A 25,313-nucleotide genomic window follows, 5' to 3' on the forward strand; every position below is an offset into this window, starting at 1 on the left:
ATACAGATTTCTCATGGATGTAGGCACAGATATCCTAACTCATCCCCGGGCTGTCACTTATGATTCTCTGGAACCATTCGTTTGATTTTGAATTCTCAGTCTCTTTTTGGGTTGTAAGTTTGTTGCCTTGTATGTCTACTTTTATTTTGCCTGGAAGGTACCTCATATACCATGGTCTTCCTCTGCCTGACAAACTTCCCTTAGTGTATGATCCTCCAAGGACCATCCCTGTGGCTAGTACTGTCACAATTACCTAATTTCAGCGATGGTTTTTTATGAGCGAGACAGTCTACTGTATACACGTACCACACCTTGTTTCAGCTTTAGTCCCTCATTGCCGATTTTGCTGGTAGTGTGGCTCGGCTATCGGAAGCAGGGCTGAAGCTTTGTTGGGGTGTCCGTGCCTTTTGATCAGTGGTTTTCTCAGGACATAGGCCAAGGTGTGGGAATGTCAGATCCTAGTTTTAATCTGAGAGGTTTTTTTTTTTTCAGGCATTCAGAAACTGTCCATTCTACTGACTGTTGCCAATGTAAATTCCCAGAGATAGTTTAGGAGGATTCTTTTTCCTCCAGGCGCTCTCCCACATTTATCGGTTGTAGATTGGTGCTGATGACCACTGTGCCTGGAGGGATTTGATTTCCCATTGTCATTTTGAATGGCACTCCTCCAACAATTAGGGATCCTTAGTATGTTGTCTTGTTGTGGAGGTTTGACTTTGTTTTGGCTTTTTAAATTTTTCCTAAAAGGTTGTCAGGAGCATTTGCCTTTGACAACTGGGCTACTGAAACTCAGCTGTGTTTGAAATTTATTTCTCCATCACCCCCCCCAGGTCATTTCCTGAGGCGGGTAATGTTAATTTCTGTCATTAACAGAAATCCAGCCCTGTGATTTGAGTTGCCAGGGAACACCTTTCATGCATTGGAGAAGGAAATGGCAACCCACTCCAGTGTTCTTGCCTGGAGAATCCCAGGGACGGGGAGCCTGGTGGGCTTCCATCTGTGGGGTCACACAGAGTCGGACACGACTGAAGTGACTTAGCAGCAACAGCAGCAAACACCAGAGAAAATGCTGTAGTTACAGAAAATGTCCACAGGGTAGCAGCATTATTCAGGCCTACCTTTGGTTCCTGGGGTAACAAAAACCTTAGGGAAAGTTTGCTGCCTGAGCTAACCCAAAAGGGCTTGCATCTCAGTAATCTTTCCCCCTAAAGCATCACACAAACAGCCCGCCCTGGCGAATCTTCCCAGGACCTCAGTACACTGCTGAGGGTGCTTAGGTGCTAGTGCTAGGAGGCTGCACCCTCAGGAACGAGGCTTGAGCTGGGATCCCCAGCCCCAGGAGAGGTCGAGGCTAGCTGAACCTTGCCTTCAAATCCCTTGAGGCCTTGATGCCACGCGGGACTCTGGTCCCAGCCAGAATGTAGGAGACACTAGCCCTTTAAAAGGGTCAACCAAGGGCACCCCGCCGGATTGTCAACCATGCCCAGTTCAGCAGTGGGACTCAAGCCTGTCCAGGCTCCAGGGACGTGATAGCATCCCAAGTCAGGGAGGGCGGAGATAAGAGAGTAGGCACTGCTTTTCTCTGCTTTTCTTCCCATCTTGTCAATGCTGCAGTGCAGTACACTCGATCTGCAGTCTTGGGATTGTCATCAGCATACAGCCTCCTGACTCAGGCCTATGTATTTATGGGGTGGGGTATCTCTATTTTTTTTTTTTTTTTCCATATTAGGATGAGAAGAGTACTGAACATCAGGTCCTTCTGAATTATCTATCTCAGTTATACTTTTCTGTGTATACATAGACAAACTTAGATAATTATTGTGGATTATCTCTTAAGATAATCAGATTTCTGTGGATCCGTGCAAGGAAGGAAGGATGGAAGGAGAGAAAAGAATATTCCTTGTGGATTACCTATTACAGATTCACATTTCTTGTCTATGAGGGTAAGGACTTCCTAATTCATTCAAGGCCATTCACATTTTTTTTTTTTCCCTGGAACCCTTTGTTTGTCTTTGAATTCTCTGAGTCTCTTTTTGGATTGTAAATTTTTTGCCTTGTATGTCTATTTTTCTTCTGCTGGGAAGGTAAATCCTATACCATAGTCTTCCTCTGCCTCCCTGGCTTCCCTTGGCCTAGATCCTTTAACGTCCATCCCTGTGGCTAACAGTGTCTTAATTCCCTAATTTCAGCAGCTGTTTTTAATGAGTGAGAAATAGTCTCCTGTATATATGTACCACATCTTGTTCCAGCTTTAACCCTTGCTGGGAATTTTTCTGGTTGTGTCTCTGCTATTGGAAGTGTAACCCGGAAGTGTTAAATTTACATCAGATTTGCTTCTGTGACTTTAACCCTATTTGTTACTGTAAGCATACAAAATGGCCTGCGATCTGAGCGGCCCATCCTTGAAGGACTGTAGGAAGTAAAACTAACACATTCCCCTGCCTGAGGCTTGCCATTCTAGGGACATTTGCAAGGACTGAATAGTCTTTTTCTTTATTGCCTCACTTCCCTGCCATCTCTGATCCATAAAAGGACCTGGCAACCAGGCCCTGACAAGATGTTTATTTTGGGGTGCTAGCCTGCCTTCTCCGGAGAAGGCAGTGGCACCCCACTCCAGTACTCTTGCCTGGAAAATCCCATGGATGGAGGAGCCTGGTAGCCTGCAGTCCGTGGGGTCTCTAAGAGTTGGACACGACTGAGCAACTTCACTTTCACTTTTCACTTTCATGCATTGGAGAAGGAAATGGCAACCCACTCGTGTTCTTGCCTGGAGAATCCCAGGGACGGAGGAGCCTGGTGGGCTGCCATCTATGGGGTCGCACAGAGTCGGACACGACTGAAGTGACTTAGCAGCCTGCCTTCTCAGTCAGCTGGCTCCCGGATTAAAATCTCTTCCTTGCCTCTACACGTCATCTCTCAATGAATTCACTGACCCGTCATGCAGTGATAAGAGTGAGCCTGGACTCAGTAAAAGTTTGTCTTAATTATTTAAAGATGTAGGAAACTTCTGCTTGCCTTTAATAGGAAAGTCAGAAAATTCAATTTCTTAAAATTCAGTATTTAGTACATAAAAGTTATCAGACCTTTGAAACTTTATTATGGACCTATTGTGTCATGGCTCTGCTGTGGTTTTCCTAATAGAAAATCCGAGCATAATTTTAAAAGAGACTCTAATCACCATATCTAATCACAAAGAGAGCTTAAGTACTGACATTTCAGTTAACTTAAATACATTTAAAAAAAATAATGACTGTCAGCTAAACCAGGAAGCTGCCATTAGAACAGCTGGAGTTGAAAGAAGCTTATTTCATTAAAGACACCCTTTTAAAAATTTCAGCTTAATAATCCATGTTAACTTTCGAGATTACCTTTGTAGACATAGTAAAATATTAGGAAAAATTTCAATGGCCTCCTTTTTCTGTTGTTATTAACATGAATAGTTCTTCCACAACAGAAACAAAATTCCGTGTCTCTATAGGAGATATCAAGCCCTCATTAAAATCTGCAGCTACTTAGTAAGTCAATGGACTTGTGGAGCAATCTTCTTATATTACTTTTGCACGTGTGAAGAGAGTAACGCCTTGCCCTACCAGTGTCCTGCATGTATTATTAGTAAGTATTTAGTCATCCAACAAATCATTTGTTATGTGCTCAACTTTACATAAACGTTGGTTGAACTGAAATGAGTTAAGTAAGTTGATCTGCAAGGCCAGGCAACCACATGAAGCTCCCCAGGGAGCCTTTGGGGGTGCCTCAACCTGCGGCACTGGGGAAAGATGCCCATGGGGGAGGGGGGTGCTCTTTCTAGGGGCAGGCCTAGAGGTCACAGTGGTCAGCTTTCACGGACTCGGAAAGTGGCACCTATCATATACAGAGGCAGCATCCGACACTGGAATAATACTCTCTTCCTCAAACCTCTCTCTCCCTACATTTTCTCATGCCATTTTCCCTGGTTCTCCTTTCTCTGGCTCCTCTCTCTGCCCAGCCCCCGTCAAGGTTAGGCCAGGCCTCCTTGGATAGACTCTCGTCCTCTCATTCCACACATTCTCCCAGGGTGCAGCGGTCCATGCCATCACGTCAGCATCCTTGAGAGGAGGGCTGAGGACTCCCGGGTCCCCCTCTTAGCTCAGACCTCTCTAGTGGCGCTGGACCCCACCTCTCAGGTATCTCGTAAATGTCTCAACTGCACCGAGGCCAAGGCAGAGCTCCTCACAGCCCTCCCCTACTCTGCTACCAGCTGTCAGCACTCCCGTCCCACCCACCCACCCACCCCGGCACCAGATCTATCCAGTGACTTCCCGCCCTCTCACAGCCGAGCATCACAAATACCTAGTCAGCCACGTTAGGGTCCTTCAGGTCTACCCATGAAAGAATTCTTGAACCTGCCTAATCCTTTCCAACCCATGCCTTAGTTCAGGACCTCACATTCCCCATCTGGATTATCCCATCACCTGACACTATTCTTCCTGATTCCAGTTAGAGATCCTTACAGTCAGGCCTCTGCGCCAAAGGATCTTTCCAATACACAGCTGCTGTGTACTGGATAGTGATAGGAGGTTTCCTATCACTATCAAGTCCGAAAAAAAACAAACAGAAAGAAAGGAAGATAGTGTGCGTGTCTGTGTAAGTGTAATATTAACATAAGTACTAGATTGCCACCTACTTTTCAAAGCAGAATAGTATAGTTGAAGTGAATAGAGCCTGAAGTTTGAATGCCTGAGTTCAAATTTCAAATTCATAACTTATAACGTATGTGACCCCGGAAATGTGTGATGCTTCAGTGTATGTATTAGTTACTTAGTGCTGTGTAACAAATTATCTCAAGACTTAGTAGCTTACCAGGTGCAGCAACTGCTGAAGCCCAAGTACCCTAGAGGCTGTGCTTCGCAGCAAGAGAAGCCACCGTAATAAGCATTATCACACAAGTAGAGAGTAGTCTCTGCTCTCCACATCTAGAGAACAGCCCGCACAGCAACGAAGACCCAGCACAGCCATAAAGGAAAAAAAAACTTAGTAGCTTGAAAGAACAAATACTTATTATCCCAGAGACATTGGGGGATCAGGAATTTGGAAGCAGCCGCACTATATAGGTTGCGGTCAAGGCTGGGGCTGCAGTCTTTTGAAGACCAGACGGAGGCTAAATTTTCTTTCCAAAATGGCTCCCTCACGGGGCAGGAGGCTCCTGGCAGGAGGGCTCTATTTCTTGGCATGTGGGCCTCTCCATAAGGCTGCTTAGGCGTCCCTATCAGAATGCTGCTGGCTTCCTCCAGAATGAATGAGACAGCAAAGAGGAGGAGACTTTAATGCCTTTTATGACCTAGTCTCAGAAGTCACAAACTGTCAGTTCTGTTATATTTTATTAGTTGGAAGCAAGTCATTAGCCAGTCCAGACTCAAGGGGAGAGGAATTAGGGTCTACTTATAGGGAAGCAGATTAAAAAGTTTGTGGACATATTTTAATGCTACCACAATGTCCTTGTCTGAAAAATGGAGATAATAATAGTAATTTCATAGAGTTATATGAGGAGTAAAGGATCTAATGGATGCTCAGGGTTTAGAATGGTGCCCTGCATGTGGTAAGAACTAAGTACTGCTGCTGCTGCTGCTGCTAAGTCGCTTCAGTCGTGTCCAACTCTGTGTGACCCCATAGATGGCAGCCCACCAGGCTCCCCCGTCCCTGGGATTCTCCAGGCAAGCATACTGGAGTGGGTTGCCATTTCCTTCTCCAGTGCATGAAAGTGAAAAGTGAAAAGTGAAAGTGAAGTTGCTCAGTTGTGCCCGACTCTTAGCGACCCCATGGACTGGAGCCTTCCAGGCTCCTCCGTCCATGGGATTTTCCAGGCAAGAGTACTGGAGTGGGGTGCCATTGCCTTCTCCGAAGAACTAAGTACTAGCTACTGTTAAAATTCCACACCCTCCCTCATCAACTCCCCTCACAAACCATGTCACCTGGCCTTTCTGAGCTAATTGTCATTCCTTAAATAGAGTATGCAAACACCCCTGTGCCCTGGACCTCCTGGAAGATTCCCCTATTCCATGTTTTTCCTCCAACCCTTAATGGTCCTCCTCCAAGCACCTTCCCAGAACCTCTCAAGCAGGCCGAGGTGCCCTGCAGCCAGCATCCCAGGGCTTCTCAGCCAAGCGTGCACCACACACACCTGCTTCCTCCCGCTCCAGCTCCTGGCGGCGGGCGTGTACTCCTTAGGGAGGGTGTGCTCCCTCCTCGGAAAGGCCTCCCCTGACTCTCCCAGCAGAACCAGGAGCTCCTTCCCAGGAACCTCTTGGCATCTCAAGCATATTTTGTGAATCATCACGTCATCATTGTCTTTGTCACCCACTTACACTGAGAGGGACTCCTTATCTTCATAGCTGCAGGTACAAGCACAGTGTCCAGAACACAGTGGGTGAATAAGACAGAATTTGTTGAACAAATGGATAAGTGTCTAAAACTTCAGAGAATATTTTTAATGAACAGGAGGCAGAAGAATCACAGAAAATCAACAAAACGGGTCAAGCACATCATAAACCTCACGAGGTAAGCTCTGGCCAAACAAGGTCACACTCTTCATCTGGGATGCTCACAGTTCTGTTTTCTCAGAATCTACTTTTGTCTTCCTCACCAATTAATATAAACGGTTTAAAAGTATAAGTTTATGTTATAAGCTTATATAACACTATGTTTATAGATTATAATGCTAAAACTTTGACAGAAAATAAAGCTGTTCATTGCTTACAATTTATAATAAAAAGGTATAAAAATTTCCCCTGTATTTAATACATTTTCATAATCTCTTGTTTAAACATTACTTCATTATTAATGCCTTTAAATGTAGTTAAACAAAACACCCAGAGACAAGTGTAAGAAGTTTGCCTATAAACACACCAAAAATGGAATATGACTCAGACCAAATAAATACTTCTAAAAACAGGCACAAAGGAAATCTTAATCTGAAATCTTTTTCAACAGCAACTCACACACACAGGTAAACTGAGAACTCTCAGCTTACTCACAGTAAACTTTGTGACTGAGCACTAAAGAATGGTACATTTGATAACCCAGGAACAAGTAGGGAGAAATGTGAAGATGTTAATGTGCTATTTGCGGGATGAGAAGTAGATGACCTTGGCCTCCTGTCAGAGGAAATATACACTGAAATATCTTTCTTAATGTCTCACTGAAAGTTTTAATTTGAACTTAACCCACTGTACTCTATGAATGTTCCTGTTCTTCTAAGATAAGATTTCTTTCCATTTTTTGAAAGGTGTGTTTGTAAGCACTTGTGGTAGCCTTCAAGAGCCAAAGTTAAGCTTAATAATGTTGGCTTAAGAGGCAGTGAAATAAGCATTTCTGAATGAAGCATCCTGCCTGGCGTCCCCTCAAATCATACCATCTATGTGTTCTATCCACTTTAAAGCAGGTCCTGGATGGGGAGGATTAGGGAATGGCTACACTTAAAGAGTTTCTGCTAACACATCCCTGGGTAAAATAAAGGAACATTCATGCATATGCTGCTGTACCCTTCCAGACGTGTTCATGGCTGTGGCTGATACAAGATATTATTCCAGGGCTTTCGTAGCAGCTTTTATGCCACCAGCTCCAACACTTAAATACTTCCTTCTCTGAATAACTAAGAAATAAAAGCAAACAGTGGCCTCTAAACTATGGGAAAAACCTTGAAAGACAAGGACCCACAAGGCACCTACTGTAGATAAAGGCGAAATTATGAAGGTTTTAGAGGTAAAACAGGATACAAGGGGACAAAACACAATCTTTAAAAGAATGGCAGTAGGGACTCCCCCGGCAGTCCAGTGGTTAAGACTCCAGGCTTCCACTGCAGCCAGCAAGAGTTCAATCCCTGATCAGGGAGCTAAGATCCTACATGCCGTGCATGCAGCCAAAAAAATACATACGTTTTTTAAAAAACAGGATGAAATAGCCCTTGAGGATATGACATAAACTGGTTAGAGCCAACTAGGTGGAAGACAGTGGAAGATTCGACTGCCGGTGTGCGGGGAGCTGCCCGTGAGAATGGGGTCCTTTGTCTGAAGGACACAGCTCTGGGAGCTGCCTCAGTCCTTGAGGGTTTGCTTGTAAACATAGCTCTCTGTCCCGCCACCCCAGAGATTAGGCGATTATTTACTGCAGACACCTGGAGTTCTGGACAAACTTCTCATGCACAGGGAAATGTTATCTGGTGTAAAAAATAATAACAGGGTGCCATTTCCATGCTCTCAAGATTTCTTGTAACTGTTTGTAAGATGTATAGGTCAACCAAGAAAAAGTTAACTGTCTTGTCTTTCTCACGCTCTCCTGTATAAATATAAGATGCTGAATAAAGCCGGTGTCAGACCGCTTCCCTTTGTGGAGACGTGTCTGAACCTCTTGACCCCATCTTTGTTGTAGAATTCTTTTGCTGTAGTTTTCTTTCTCAGCCGCGCCGTGCACGTTCTCGGGACCTGATCAACTTTGCCGGCTGGCACCAGCACCGGTGGACCTTGAGCCTCATTATACACGCACGGTAATACATCAGCTAAATGACACATCCACCGGGGCCATGACAGTTCCAAAGCTGACCACAAAAGGCAGAAAGAGGGCAAGTAGCCAGTTCCTGAAAATCCCTGCCCTTTCTCTCCAAAGCAGTTGGAATAATCGTCCTACTCATTAGTTTATGAAAGTCGTAGGTCAAGAAAACTTAACCACCCCGTATTTTGGGGCCTCTTGCCTTCTGAGATGGCCCACATTCTGTCTATGGAGTGTCTCTCTCTCAGTAAATCAACTTCTTAACTATCACTTTGCCTCTTAGGCCAACAATATTTGAATTTCTTCTGCTTTGAGACATAAAGAACCTGAAGCAAGTCCTGATGCCAGGTATGTGATCAATTAAAAGACAGTGGATTCAAGTCCCAACCTGAGTTGTGTGGTTTCAAAGGAACACTGTGACCAGAAAAACATTTCAGAATCAGAAGGAACCTTAAATGTATGGGAGCCTTGTTGACCCAGATTTTTCCTTGCAAGCACAATTTCAAATATGCTGCTCCTCTGTCAGATCAAGTTGTAGGTCATCTGGGCCAACACCTTAACTTTATAGGCAAAGAAATCAAGAATAAATAATTTTCCAAAGATCACACAAGTAATCAGTGCCAGATGGAAATGTTCAACCAGTTCATTCCTCACTGTCCTTCTAACTGAGCCCCAGGACAAAGTCAAGGTCTCCCACAATTTACTTCTAGTCCTTTCTCACTATATAACCCTAAATATGCTTTTTAAGAGTTGCATCATTACAAGACAATCTGAATTAAGAAAGGAAGGTTCAGATGAGCTAAAATTTCCTCCAATGACAAGAATGAAGGGCTTTAAGTTGTGGATTGGGAACTAACAAGAGGCTGTTTCAATTAAACTGAGAACATTTCAGTCAACCAGCTCAAGTATGAACTAAGGAACAGCTAGCAAAATATCTAAATATGTGACCTTTATATTAGTTAGAAAACTTGACAAGCATTGTAAGGCACAAAAATAGATCTCAAAACCTGAGTCAATAAAAACCACAGAATACAATGAAGAAAAGAGAAAGAAAATGCTGAAGAAGAAAAGTGGACAACGTACACTCAGGGAAGTTTGTTGAGATGTGGTGATTACTCACTACTGTCCAAAATGAATGTCAGACTCTGGAGTGTACAAATGTCACTCTTAATCAGAGTTAAAAGGAAAACGAGTGGGACGTATGTAATAATTCTGTGGGAGTGGAATTCCGTGGAAGTGATGTGGTAGGGTTTCCTCCCTCTGACCATCAGTTCAAGTAAGGAAGGCAGAAAGGCTGCCGGCCTCAGATGACCTGCAGAGTGACAGGTTTCAAAATCATTTAAAACGCTACCTGTTTCTTTTAAAAAAATAACATTTTTTTTCTGTCTATAAATGTACTTATTGTACTTCTGTAGAAAGTATACTTTGCAGAAAACTTAAAAGACAGAGAGAAAAAGAAGAAAAGCACTCATTCTTCTTGGGACACATCCAGATGACCTTTATCAATGCTTGCTTATGTTTTTCATCATTTTCCTCCAAATGCAGTAATATTTTATACGAGATAATATGTTTATAGATTTTTAACCTCACCTTTAATTCAGTAAAGTATTATGAACCTCTTTTTGTCATTTAACATTATTTTGCAAGTAATTTGTACATGGCTGCCATATATCAAAAAGTGTGAGTGTTAGTTGCTCTGTGGTGTCCCACCCTTTGTGACCCCATGGCTGTAGTCTGCCAGGGTCCTCTGTCCATGGAACTCTCCAGGCAAGAACAGTGGAGTGGGTTACCATGCCCTCCTCCAGAGATCTTCCCAGCCCAGGGATTGAGCCCCAGTCTCTTGTATTGCAGGCATATTCTTTACTGTCTGAGCCCCCAGGGAAGCCCACTTTATATAATGATTTTATTTATAAATGTTTATAAATAATACCATTATCAATATATTTGTATATAAATCATTGTCCAGGGACTTCCCCAGTGATCCAGTGGTTAAGAATCTGCCTTCCAATGCAGGGGACAAGGGTTCAATCCCTGGTGGGGGAACTTAGATCTCTTTGGCCATGGAGCAACGAAACCCACTACACAAGTAGAGAGAAGCCCACAGACTGTGACTAGAGAAGCCTGTGCACTGCAGTTAAGAGCCCATGCACCGCAATGAAGACCCAGCACAGCCAAAAAACAATAGTAATAAATAGGACTTCTCTGCAGGTTCAGTGGTTAAGAATCCACCTGCCAATGTAGGGGACACAGGTTCACTTCCTGGTCAGGGAAGATTCCACATGCCGAGGGGCAACTAAGCCTGTGAGCCGCAAGCACTAAACCCATGCTCTAGAGCCCGCATGCCAAACTACTGAAGCCTGGTGCCCTAGAGCCGGTGCCCCACAGCAAGAGAAGCCACTTCAAGGAGAAGCCCACGCGTCACGACTAGGGAGTGGCCCCCACTCACCATAACCAGAAAAAGGCTGTGCCCAGCAAAGGAGACTCAGAGCAGCCAAAGATAAATAATCAGTTGTATTTCTAGGGACTGAGCGACTTCACTTTCACTTTTCACTTTCATGCATTGGAGAAGGAAATGGCAACCCACTCCAGTGTTCTTGCCTGGAGAATCCCAGGGACGGGGGAGCCTAGTGGGCTGCTGTCTATGGGGTCGCACAGAGTCGGACATGACTGAAGTGACTTAGCAGCAGCAGCAATATAAAAAATTCTTTAAAAATATAAATAAACAAATCACTGTCCACATTCCTATATTATTCCTACAGAGAGGAGCCTAGACTTTGAACTACTAGATCGGTTTGAACAACTTAAAGTTCTTGTTGACATCTGTCAAATTAATTTTCAGAAAAGTTGCACTGATTTACACTCTCTTTGCCAGCGGATAAGGAGCCTGTCTTACCAATGCCTTCATATCTCTGAGGGTGAACATTACAGACTTTTTGCTCATCTGGGAGGAAAAAGAGGCACTATACTGCTCTTCAGTTTTGATTTGATTATTAATAAGTTTTAATGACTTTTACATAATTACTAGTAATTTATATTTTCTCTTTGTATCCTCCAACCATTGAGTAAAGTGTTTAGATATATATATATATTTATGTATATGATAGCTCATTATCTTTCCTTACAATCTATTGTCACTTGGACAAATTATTTTCTTTTAGAACGTCTTAAAGAAACTTTTATGAATCAATAAAGTGAAATAAATTCTTAAACCTGTCACAAACAGTATACATAGAACTGTATGAAATAATGATGGGATGTCTAATTTTTCCTCAAATAAACCATACATTAAACATTTTGCAAAAAAAAAAAAAGTCCAAGATCGGCCTCAAATCAAGTTTTCTTTATCTTGAGACAAAATTTCAATGAGTCTCAGTGTGTTCACCTGTAAAATACTTCAAAAGTAGGCAGTCTTGTGCCTAACATAAAACAATACACAGCACCACCTAGAGGTAAAAAGAAATACTTTTACACATTTTCCCTAAGTTAAAGAATCTTTCGTCTTCAGCAAAATATCAAGTCAATAAATTTTATGTTAGCAGAAGTTGCCTGAGTAAATGTATTGGAATTTTCATAGTCTCTACAATAGAGGATCAAATTCTTAAAATGAATCTGTCACAGCATCTTCAAGACTTCTTAGCTCCTATGCAAATTTAACTCATTTTTTTTCCTACTGTCACTTTTTTAGGGGATAAATCTTGAGAAAACTGGCATTGCTTGAAAGAAACCATGACACTATCTTAAGTCTGACTCTAAGGCCCACAGATGTCATGATTACTAGATAATATGATGCAGCCTAGTGTACAATAGATATTTGGTATACTGGAGGATTTCTTTACGCTTTAGGGCTTTGTGGACTTGATGAAAACCATGGTCAGAAAACAATCTCTCCATGATTAAAATATAGTGTCAGCTTCAACTCAGAGAAAATAATGCCTGGGTTGAATATGTAGGTAGCATCAAAGATTTCCAGTGATGGCGCACTGAATCTACCTGAATCTGAAGAAAATGTTGATCTTTGGAAAGGTATGATGTCTATGGATGTCTGATCGCTGTTTACATCTGGAATATTACAGCGCTCTGTTTCCACGCTGCTGTTAAGGACAGCTTCCTCTTTGTAGCCTCCTCTGGAATGGCACTGGTTTCATCTGTGCCTTCTAGATTGTTCTGAGTGTGTTTTTCAGCTTCATCATGCTTAACCTTCCAATTAAGCTGTAAGCTCACCAAGTGAATTTGCATCTCCTGAAGGCCTTGGGTCCAGCCTCCCACCTTCTAGGCCTCCCATATTGGGAACGTTTGAATGGACTAAGTGACAAGTACCTTGCTGGTGGGTATAAAGACACAATTTCTCCGGCAAATGTGAATGTACCAGGTAAAATGAAGCTCGGACAAATAAAGGTTAAGTAACTATTGTGACAAAGTTCAGAAAGTGTTGCCTAAGATCTGAGTTTATCCTTGACTGATGTAACTTAGATTTAAAAGAAAAACAACAAAAATCCTTTCTGAAACTGCCTTAAATTTGTACGGTCTCCAATTTCTAATTCATATTTTTGGGAATAGATTACCATTGGGGAATTGCACAATCATACATTGTTTTTAACAGGGAAGACAAAATGGACTAAAAGCTTTCCCAACATTTTATTTTGAAAGTTATATGACTGTGCAACTGAACTGAACTGAACTGAAACATCCAGAAAAGATGCAAGAATAGTATGATAAGCAGCCATACACCTATCACCTACCTTTAACCATTATTAACATTCTTTATGTAACTACACTTATTTCTGAAACTCTGAAACTGAGTTACATAACACTTTACCCCTAAACACTTCAAGCAAAAATTTAAGAACAATGATATTCTCCATAACCCAGTGTAACCGTCACACTCAAGAAAATTAACAAGAATGCTCTAATATCTACCTGAAATCCAAATGTCCATAATTGTTCCAAGGAGATCCTTTATAGTTGTTAAAAAAACAAACAAACAAGATCTAATCAAGGATTACAGGTTGCACACAATTTATGTTGCATTCGTTTATTGGGTGCTTACTAGGTTACACAGGCCTTCTGGTTTAATTTTCACAAGAAAACTTGCTATAGCTTTTGATACTATGTCAAATGGTGATAAAATCTTTACCTGTGAACACTTGATATATTTTACTTATTCACCATTTTATTCACAGAATTTAGCACAGAGCCTTGAACATACTAAATACGAAATAAATGGAACATGGTGTACTTGTCCATTCTGATGGAAAAACTACAACTAAAAACACGATGGAAAGGACCTAAAGTGTTGTGATGACACACCTAGGCAGAAGCAGCCCCTCTCCGCATCCCCCTGCTTTTCCAGGCACTTTGGTGGGAACATTGGAGCCGTCCACCTTAGCTGCCTTCAGTGACCCGTTACAGGATAACAATGACAGTTTATGCCAACTTTGCTTCTATTCAATAGATCCATTTTTTGTTTTAATATTAAAATTTATTTTTAATTTAGCATCAAGGAGGAAAGAGTTTCCCATTTGTTTTGTCAGGCTACAGGGTATATCAGACACAAATATGGAACACAAACTAAATGGTAGCCAATAGAAAACATAAGTTTAGCATCTAAGCACTTTCTTTTCTCTTTTTTGAGTCATAGGAGTTTGAGAACTCAGATTCACCTAACAATATAGATACAAATAGCAAACAATTTTTTAATCTTTGTGAATTATGGCAGGCTAATCCCTGAAAACATATACACAGAACATTGCAAAAGAGGTGATAGACTGCAACAATTTCTGCCTAATTTTGGTGATATTTTGATAAGTATTACCTGGTAAGAAGGTAAGTCATTTATGTCATTTATTGGGCTAAAATATTCTCTGATACTTTGTCAGCCTCTTGTAGAATCTTGAGAGACTTATCCATCAAACAACTGTTTTAGAAAGATGATGATTTTTTACCATGAATACTGTAATTTCTATGATGTATGAGTGAAGAATCTGAAATAACTCATAGTTTCCATGATAAATATTCATCATAGTAATTTTGTACAGAAATGTATAATTCGGCCCTCCAGTTGCTAGCTGAATCTGCTGAATAAAGCCAACTTTGTAAAGCGGAACAATGGAGCCATTCATCTTATTTGGATTTTACCAGTTTGCTGTGATGTCTTTTTGGTTGTCTATGAAGGGAAACAGTTTAAACCTGTTTAAAGAAATTCCTACCAGTACCTTCCCCTGAGCCAGCATACATCTATCCAAAGAAGCAATTTTTCAGGTACTTCTTTGTGTGAATACTTTGCATTAGGCTGGTATTAGTAAAACTGCATGCAGAATTTACTCTTGTTTTTAAACCATCCCACTTCACAGGCTGAGAAAGCCAAAAGAGACATTTTCTGGGGTAAGGCATCTTCAGGAAGGGTGTAGGGAGGCAGAGTGTGCCAAGGTTTTTTGGTGGCAGACTCCTGCAGGGCTTTTTTTTTTTTTTTTTGCTGTCATAAACGTGGCTTCAGTTATGCAGGTATCTGTACATTTTTGCCCAGTGAATACTGTGCTCTTTAAACCACTTAGAAAGTGCTTTAAAACATTTTAGAAAGTGTCCTTTCAAAAACACAATTTAGCAAGTATAGATGAGATCAGTGCAGTTTCAGAATGGGTTACAAAGAGGAAGCTGTCCTTAGTATCAGTGTGGAAATAAGACTGTTGTAATATTCTAGATGTTAACAGCAACTGGACATCCATAGACTTCATACCTTTCCATAGACCTCATACCTTTCCATAAACCAAAATTTTCTTCCAGTTCAAGTAGATTCAGTGCGCCATCACTGGAAATCTTTGATGCTGCCTGCATTTTCAACCCAGGCATTATTTTCTCTGAAATTGAAGCCAGGGAGTGACACTATGTTTTAATCATGGAGAGATCGTTTTCTGACCATGGTTTTCATCAAGTCCACAAAGCCCTGAAGCGTACAGAATACTTCCAGTACACCGAGTACCTATTGTACACTATGATACAGTATAATTCTTGAAAACTTCATCACCAGCAATCGAGCAGGTTTCAAATCTGGGGACATGTCTTCATGTCCCCAGAAATATGTAAACTATAGAGAACAAAGGCTGATAGGCTCAAATTTCATTAATAATCATGTAGAAGGCCTTTAGCATTTTTTAGTAAAGCGCTGAACCCAACAAAAAAAATGACTGCTTCCCTCTTAACTAGAATATAAATTTCATGAGAACAGAGACTAACTCTGTGTGGATCGTTACTATACACACTGTGCTAGCATATGGTAGGCATTCGATAAATATTTGCTCAAGGGATATGATGAATGTTTTTAACTCCTGAGGCAGCTATTAAGCTCTGAAAAAACAGTGGACCGGGGCAGACTATTGAGTCTAAGCAGTGCCATGATGTGGGTACTTTCTCCTCCACTTAGCTCTAACCTGAGCCATCGCCAGAAATCACATGAAACAATACATCTGAACTGAGCCCAAAAGACCTGAAGGCTCAAGCAAAGTAACAATGCAGGCGGCTTCCACTCTAGGCCCGCAGATGCTGCCACGATCCTGTTCTTCAGTCCTCACCTACAGGACTGCGGGCAGCTCCCTGTGACCTGAGTGAGGCTAGGAACCCCCAGACCTAGTAAATGGATTTGTCTTACCGTACTTTAAGAAATACTTTCTGTCTTTTGAAATGGGATTTAAATAACAGATCAAGGTTTGCCATTATCATAAATGTATAAAGTGCTTTGTGAAAAATAAAATGGATCATGGATTCAGGATAATAAAAAAAAATGTTTTAAAATTATTAACACATGAAAAAAAAAAAGAATTACTTTCAAGCCTTAAGAGCTAATACTATTTTCTGGTGTAAGAAAAGATAAATAGACCAACTGAGCAAAACAGACAGCTTAGAAACAGGCTTATATTATATTTATATGGATATTTGATATATGACAGAGGTGACATCCAAATCAATATGAAGAGGATGGAATAATTAATAAAGGGTATTGGGACAACAGGATATCCATTGTGGAATAAATTTAGATTTGTACCTCACAGCTCAACACAAATTAATCCTAGGTACACTGAGGATCTGACTGTGAAAGAAATCATTTTAAAACTCTTAGAAGAATAATGCTACAACATAGATGAAAGACATCTGAAATAAGCCAATCCCAAAGGGAACATACCATATTATTCCACTCATATGAAGTACCTAGTCAAAATTCACAGAGACAGGAAGTCGAGTGGTAATCGTCAGGGGCTGGGGAAGAGGACAGGACAGTTAATCTTAAGGGGTAGAATTGCATTCAGTTTTGCCAGATGATAAAAATCCTGGAGACAGATGGTGGTGATGGTTGCACAACAATGTGAATGTCCTTACAGCCCCTGAACACATGTGAAAATGGTAAAATTTATGTTAGGTACATTTTACCACAATTTAAAAACTCAGAAGAAAATACGGATAATGCCTTCCATTTCAATATTGCATACTTGTTTGTACAGACAGTTCCTCCCACAGATAACTAAAAATGCTTAATAAGCATCTAAAATAGTCTTTAAAACACCACTGACGATTCCTGACACTACAAGCTACAGTGTTAAAGTGGGACTGGATTGGTAGGAGGAGGTACAAGACTCTGAGGGAATTCACCTTAATCAGAGGCCTCACGGAATTGCCAGAAATAATTTTCAGGAAAATGAGCAGCCTGCAGTGGGAAAAAAAACAAAAACAAGCACACAAGAAACAAGGACCCATGAGTAAGAACCAACAGAAATAAACAGCAGAAAAGAACTCATGAAGACTGAAATTAACTAAAGGAGTTGTCTGTACGTTCTGAGATGCAAAAAGAAGTGGAAAATTTATTGGTAAATCCTGTACAGATGTAATATAATAATAATCTCTTATGGAGTAAAATTTGAAAAGAGAGAATTAAAATATGCAACAACAATAAGGTAAATAAGGAGGAAGATAAATGAAGTTAAGATATTCTAAAGTTCTTATGTTATACCAAAGATAAAAGTATTGCTTTTTAGGACTTTGGTAAGTTAATAAACCTGTTAAAATTTCTAGTCACCACTAAAGATGATAAACAGTACACTATACCTTTCAAATAAAGGGGAAAACACGGAGTGATTATACCAAAACCCTCAACCAAGCCCAAAGAATTCAATAAAGAAGAGAAAAAATGTTGTACAAGAAACCACAAAGTAAAATGACAGATTTAAACCTAAATACATAAGAAATTATATTTAATGATAATGCACTAAATGCTCCAACGAAAAGGTTAGATCATCAGACTAAGTAAAATTAAAAAACCCATGGGATTTCCCTGGTGGTTCTAGTGTTAAGAATCCACCTGCCAATGCAGGGGAAATGGGTTCCATCGCTGGTCTGGGAAGATCCCACATGCCTCAGAGCAACTAAACCCACAACTACTAAGTCTGAGAGCAGCAACTACTGAAGACCATGCTCCGCAACAGAAACCCGTGCACCAAAACCAGAGAGTACCCCCCACTCGCCACAGAGCCAGAAAGCCTGGCACAGTAATGAAGACCCAGCACAGCCAAAAAGAAACTCATTTTACAAAACAATGATACCCTCTGCAAAAGAAAGACACCCAAAACATAAAACAGAAAAGTTTAAAGTAAAAAGATGTTAAACGATATACATTTTGCAAATATAACCAAAAGATAGCTAGCATGGCATATTAATATGAGAGGAAAAAAAAAACCTTTAAGGCAAAAAGCCCTACCAGAGATAAAGAGGTTCAAACTTTTTACAAAGAAAACTCCAGTCCTAGATGGCTTACTGGACAAGCTCTATTAAATATTCAAGAACTAATTCCAAAATGTTTCGGGGCTAGTGTAACATATAAGTGAAAACCTACAGAAAGAGAAAGGATAAGTACAGGACAATCTCACTCACAAATACAAATGCAGAAATCTTTTAGCAAAATAATAGCAAAGCAAACCAAGCACAGTATTAAAAGGGAAATGTAACATGACCAAGTTGGTTTTATTTCAGATGTAAAAAGTTGGTTTCACATTGGAATAAAAACCAAACAATGTACTTTACGAAATTATAGTGAAATAGCATACAAATATTTCAATAGATGCAGAAAGTGTTCAATAAAATTCAACATTTATGACTTTAAAAAAATCTTAGTCAAGTAGAAATAGAAAGGAACATCTATTGAACACTGCATTGTAGGGTTTTTTTGGTCATGTCACACAGCATGTGGGATCTTAGTTCCCCAACCAGAGATCAAACCCACATCCACTGCATTGGAAGCACAGAGTCCTAATCACTGGATGGCCAGGGAAGTCCCTACACTGTAGTTCTTAAACAGTGAAGGACAGCAAGAAAGAAAGAAAGAAAAAAAAAATATATATATATATATAAGGATTTGAATTAAACTAAACTATCATTAATTATTTGAAAATTATAGTTAAGTAATTCAAAATAATACTTCAATTAATTGTTGTATAGGAAAATCAGTATACTACATCACTGTAGGATAGAAAAAGCAATATGAAAATTTTATTTTTTCCTTTATACTAGCAATTAGTAGGTAAAAAATAATTTTAAAAAATACCATTTGCAATGACATTAAAGTTTGAAAACTTGGAAATAAATCAAGCTCTAAATTTTAGATTCTATGGAGAGAATTTAGGGAGAAAATTTGAAAAGCTTATCTAAAATCTCAAAGAAGACCCAAATAAATATACCAGGATTGGAGGATTCAGCATCTTAAAGAGGCTGAGCTCCACTAATGATCATAAAGAAGTCAGTAGCACAGAACTTGCTCTTCCACAGTAAACAACCAGAAACCTGGACAAAGGATATGAGACAACTGTTTGCAAACGACAGGGAAAGACAGATAACTGAGAGAAGGAAAATAAAATGCCCCAGCGTCCCACACGGTGGCAACTTTGAGACTACAGCACAGCAAAGAAAAACTCAGAGCACAGTGGTCTCAGGAAATTAAGGAGACAGAGACGGGGTTTCAAGGAGGGGAGGGAGCTAGAATTTGTGGGACAAAGTACCAGAGAGGAGGGAGCTATACAGAGAGAGAACTTTCAAAATCTGCACAGAGGTCTTGATCTTTGGCTGAACACCAGTCTGCACAAACACAGGGTGAAATTCCACACAGCCGGGCAAAGAACGACTACCAGACTACGTACACTGGACAATTCTCAGCACACAGGGAGTCAGATGCTGTTCAAGTTCTAGCCAGCCAGAGTAGAGAGACCTCACTGAGCCACAGGGCGATCGACGGAAACCCCAGGGTGGGTCACGGCTTCTTATTAAAGCTAAACTAAAGGCTATTCTAGGCACACTCCAACAAAGTTTAAAATAATCCTCAAGGATATCAGGTCAATCCACAAGTAACCTAACAATTAATCTTGTGCCAAAACAAACTTTAAAACTCTTTGAAGAAAGACAACAGAGGGCAAACACTCAATAGCATAACATTTATAATCTATGATATCGAACAAAAAATCACTAGACATAGAAAAAAGTAACAAGTTCTGAACCAGAAAAGGACTGAAATTGATATATATATATAAAATATATGTGCTCTTTATACACACATAGTATATATGTGTGTATACTATATACACAGGCATACACATTTTTTGTCCCAGCCCTTTTTACTTTGACTTAAGTGAAAGCTGCTCAGTCATGTTCAACTCTTTGCAACCCCATGGACTATACAGTCCATGGAATTCTCCAGGCCAGAATACTGGAGTGGGTGGCCTTTCCCTTCTCCAGGGGATCTTCCCAACCCAGGGATCAAACCCAGGTCTCCCACATTGCAGGCGGATTTTTTATCAGCTGAGCTACACTTAACTTCAGTGCTAATGCCACCAGATCTCCTGATAATGCAAAAGTGATCACTTCATGTCCATAAAAGTTAGTTTCATCTGTTTTACAATAAAAAACTACATAAACATTAGTGAATATGGAAAAGGACATTTAGCTAATTTTGCTCATTTGTGTGCATTAAGCTAAGAGTTTAGAAAAAAAGATAACCTTTTTTCTCCCTGTGTTTTCTTTGGCTTTACCTATATTCACAGAACACTGATTCTCCCAGAGGTATGCTTCCAGTAGAGTGGAAGTTCAGCAGGTCAAATCTGGCCCATCGCCTGCTTTTTTCCCTTTTTTTTGGCAGTGATTAGTCATTTTATTGGTGTACCATAATTTATTTTACCAATTCATGAAATAAATTTAGGAATTTACACAGGTTCCTTTTTTCTGTTACAGGTAACAGCATGGTGAACATTCTCACAGATAATTGTCTTCATACAGCTCTTATTCTTCAGTATGTGTTTCTGAAAATGGAACACATTTAGTTGAAACTATTTAAAGACCGCTTTTGAAAAAGAGGAAAAAACTGTTTCCTAAAAACTTATAACTCACTGGGCAGCAGTAGTGTTTGGTGCTAATAAGCCATCATCCACACTTGGTATTTTCCGTAGGACAAACACTACGAAAGCTTTACAGACACCGTGTCAATCAACCACTCACTGACCTTACGAGATTATCATCATCCTCATTTTACAGATGGGAAAATTGAGGACCAAAGGGACAAAGTAACTGGCTTAAGGTTATGCCGTGGGAAATAGCAGAGCTAGAATTCGGGCACAGCTCAGACTACCCCAAAGCTCCTGCTCATATTCTTATGCTACCCCTCCAGCCACTGGCACATTCATAAAAAGTGATGTCTTAAGAAGTACCTGATTATTTTGACTAGCAAGCTTAGTGTACCTGTCCCTTTTTTAAAAAAATTATTTATTTTAATTGGAGGCTAATTAATTTATAATATTGTGGTGGTTTTGCCATATATTGACATCAATCAGCCACGGGTGTACATTGTCCCCTGTCCCAAACCTCCCCCCTACCTCCCTCCCCACCCCACCCCTCTGGGTTGTCCAAGTGTACCGGCTTTGAGTGCCCTGTATCATGCATCGAACTTGGACTGGTCATCTGTTTCAGATTTGGTAATAAACATGTTTTAATGCTATTCTCTCAAATCATCCCACCCTCGCCTTCTCCCACAGAGTCCAAAAGTCTGTTCTTTATATCTGTGTCTCTTTTTTGCTGTCTTGCATATAGTGTTGTTGTTACCATCTTTCTAAATTTCATATATATGCAATAATATACTGTATTGGTGTTTTTCTTTCTGATTTACTTCACTCTGTATAATAGACTCCAGTTTCATCCACCTCATTAGAACTTACTCAAATGAGTTCTTTTTAATAGCTGAGTAATATTCCATTGTGTATATCTACCATAACTTTCTTATCCATTTGTCTGCTGATAGACATCTAGGTTGCATCCATGTCCTAGCTACTGTAAACAGGGCTGCATAGCCTGCTTTTACAAATAAAGTTTTACTGGAATCCAGCGATGCCCATTTGCTTACATACTGTCAATGTCTACTTTTGTGCTGTAACAGCAGAGTTGAACAGTCACAACAGAGACCACAAAGCCTAAAATACTTACTATCTGGCTCTACCAGAAAAGACAGAGCAAACAAAAGCTATATTTAGCAGAGGAAATAAGTCAGATATGGCAAACAGTAATAAATGATCATTTGAATAGAATTCATCAGAAACTTCCATCTTGGAGAAGTTCTTTTTGTACATTCTGATACATAAAAAACCTAAAATCCATAGCCATTCTTTTTAATAGTTTCAGATGTTTTGACAGTGGTGTACGTTTGGTAGACTAACCCCAGAAAATGGCACCATCAGATACAACTCTTTCAGTTTCGATTTGTCTAAGCAGTTTTGTACAGATAAGTGTGACTCGGTGATACCATGGCCCGCAGCCCACCAGGCTCCTCTGTCCATGGGATTTTCCAGGCAAGCATACTGCAGTGGTTTTCCATTTCCTTCTCCAGGGGATCTTCCCGACCCAGGGATCAAACCCGGGTCTCCTGCACTCCAGGCAGATTCTTTACTGACTGAGCTACCAGGGAAGCTGGCTACAGATAGGTAGTATTCTCACAGTGTATATCCAATGATGGTGCCATTCTTTGGTTTTCTTACCTCAAATATCCTACCAAGTATGGCTATACATAGTTTTTGCTTGCATTTTAATTGGAATAAACATTTGTGTAAGAAAATATTTGGCATAAAACTTGAAATTCCTGATGTCTTTTGAAAAAATCAAAATATCTGACATCAGGGCTACATTCCTGTGACAACGTGCAGCTACTCAGTTTGGAGGTAACATACAAATTTCCAAATCACCCATCAGTACCTACTAATTTCTGACACTTAAAACATTCCAATTTTTTCATTTATATTTCTTTTTCTTGGCACCACCCTCTCCCATCCCCAAGGCAGCTGATATTACTGTTCTTCCTCACTACTTTCCATTTTCCTTTGCAGGTTCTTTTCCTTCATCCCTCTCTTAAACACTAGTGTTTCTCAGGGTCTCAGTTTTGGCTTTCTTCTCATGGTTTATAACTCTCACTGGACAACTTCATCTATACGCACAAACTGAACTTGAACTACCAGGCCCATTGATAAGGTTAAGAGTATGGACAGCAACCTTACGATGGTAGGGATCACTAAGAATTTTCAGGATCTTCCTTCTCTAGTCCTGATCTCCTATCTGAACCCATGTTTCACATTTCTATCTATAGACATCTCCCAGCAACTAAGATGACATACCCAACACTAAACCATCAGCTCATTTCCCAAACCAGTTTCTCATTATTTCCTCCTATTGTTTAATGACACTGTAAACCACTCAGTAATCCAAGACAGACTCTCGGGATTCACCTCTGAGTCTTTCTTCACGTTCATAGTCATATCCAAATTTTACTAAGTCCTAGCAATTATACTCCATTAATATGTCTAAATATTTCTTTCTCTTATTCATTCCCCTTTAAATGTAGTTCAGATACTCCTTATCTTCATGCAGAGCCATAACAATAACTTCTTAACTCGTCTCCAAGCTTCTGTTTTGTCTCCCTTCAGTTCATTCTCCATGTTGCCGGCAGTGTACACTTCCTGAGAGTGCAAATCTGACCACAGCACCCTGCTTAAACTCTTCCAGGGGCTCCCCATCACTTACAGCATTAAGTCTATCTTTCTCTGGATGAAGTACAGGAACTCGGAGGTCTAAATTCTATCTTTATAGCTTCACTGCCTACCACTACCCCATGTGTCTTGCACTTCAAATACTCTGCACAATTTGCAGTTATTTAGTAAGTCATGATCTTTGTCATCTCCACCTTTGCATGTAATGTTTTTTGGTTTTTGTTTTTTGCCACCTGAGATGGATTTTTTTTCCTTCTCTCATCTGCTTTTTAAAGTCCTGCATAAACTCCAAACTTGATTCAAATGTCACATCCTCCAGGAAAATTTCTATCATCTTCAGAGTTAAGTGTCTACTGTTCCCACTTCTTTTAGGGAACTTTCCACATTGTTTTAATGATTATTTATTTTAGTTGAGGGAGAAAGACAAGCCTATGGCACTGTTTTTCCATCAGTGATGAGGAGTAACTATGTCTTCACTCTCTCAACTATGAACTATGTACATAGTTCAAGATTTTGTAAACTAGGGTCCCCAAATCCCTGTTTTTAAAACTGTTGTCTATCACTTATAAATTCTCCCTCATCATAATTCACAATTAAAAAGTATTTTTATATAAAAAGTCTTTTAGCTTATTAAGTCAACATTCCTCTGCTGACATACTCTTAGAGATCTACAAGGAGCATTGACGGGAGGGCTGTTGGTTTCTCAAGTTTGAAAAACGCTGTTCTGAATAACTGGCTGAGATATTTATAACCACGTCAGGTTTTCTCTCTAAAAATCTAAGTGACCAGTACAGAATAAAACCCACACTACCTTATTTATGGTGTACCACTCACAACCGCCTTTTCAGTACTTTAGAAGTCAGCATTAACAAATTGACACATGAATGAAGTATGTCTTCTTGTTAGTTCAGAAATTCAAGATGTTTAGGAACAGAACAAAGTACATATATTTAAGGAATCTATCAGCATTCTAATCTTCAAACTAACTTCATCAACCACAACACAGGATGTAGTAGCACACATGAGAACTGTATCACTGTATTAAAAAAAATCTGGGCAAGTGGGGAAAGACTGAAGGGAGATATCCTTTGACAAGTGAGAGAAAAGCATTAGTTACAAATATAAGTTTAACCATTTGAGTAACAGCTCCACAAAGAGTGGGGTTCTGGGTGTCCCTGTTACTGGCACTGAGTGCATCTTAGGTGGCTGCTGGGGAAGTGGAAGCCTATATCCCTCCTTCTCTGTCTGGGCAGCCACCAATTTCAAATTCAGACCACTGAACGCTAACTGTTCAGCTGACAAGAGGCTGGGAGTAGGTGGTATCAGTTCAGTTCAGTCGCTCAGTCGTGTCCAACTCTTTGCGACCCCATGGAATGCAGTACACCAGGCTTCCCTGTCCATCACCAACTGCCGGAGTCCACCAAATCCATGCCCATTGAGTCAGTGATGCCATCCAACCATCTCATTCTCTGTCATCCCCTTCTCCTCCCGCCTTCAATCTTTCCTAGCATCAGGGTCTTTTCAAATCAGTCAGCTCTTCGCATCAGGTGGCCAAAGTATTGGAGATTCAGCTTCAGCATTAGTCCTTCCAATGAACACTCAGGACTGATCTCCTTTAGGATGGACTGGTTGGATCTCCTTGCAGTCCAAGGGACTTTCAAGTCTTCTCCAACACCACAGTTCAAAAGCATCAATTCTTTGGTGCTCAGCTTTCTTTCTAGTCCAACTCTCACATCCATACATGAC

At 40.4% G+C, this 25,313-nt stretch overlaps 1 protein-coding gene across 6 annotated transcripts in view; it reads right to left on the reverse strand.

Annotated features, from left to right (window-relative positions):
• Positions 1-6,435: 6,435 nt before the first annotated feature.
• Positions 6,436-25,313, reverse strand: part of STYX (serine/threonine/tyrosine interacting protein) — a 117,173-nt gene continuing 98,295 nt past the window's right edge. For 4 of the 6 annotated variants that reach the window (XM_061430067.1, XM_061430065.1, XM_061430070.1 and 1 more), the window contains one exon: positions 16,774-16,892. In XM_061430067.1, coding sequence (XP_061286051.1) covers positions 16,795-16,892 — 98 coding nt within the window. In that variant the 3' untranslated portion in view covers positions 16,774-16,794. The other 2 variants (XM_061430068.1, XM_061430072.1) reach the window with 2 other exon arrangements.

Source organism: Bos javanicus, chromosome 10 (assembly GCF_032452875.1).
Source record: "Bos javanicus breed banteng chromosome 10, ARS-OSU_banteng_1.0, whole genome shotgun sequence".
NCBI lineage: Eukaryota > Metazoa > Chordata > Mammalia > Artiodactyla > Bovidae > Bos > Bos javanicus.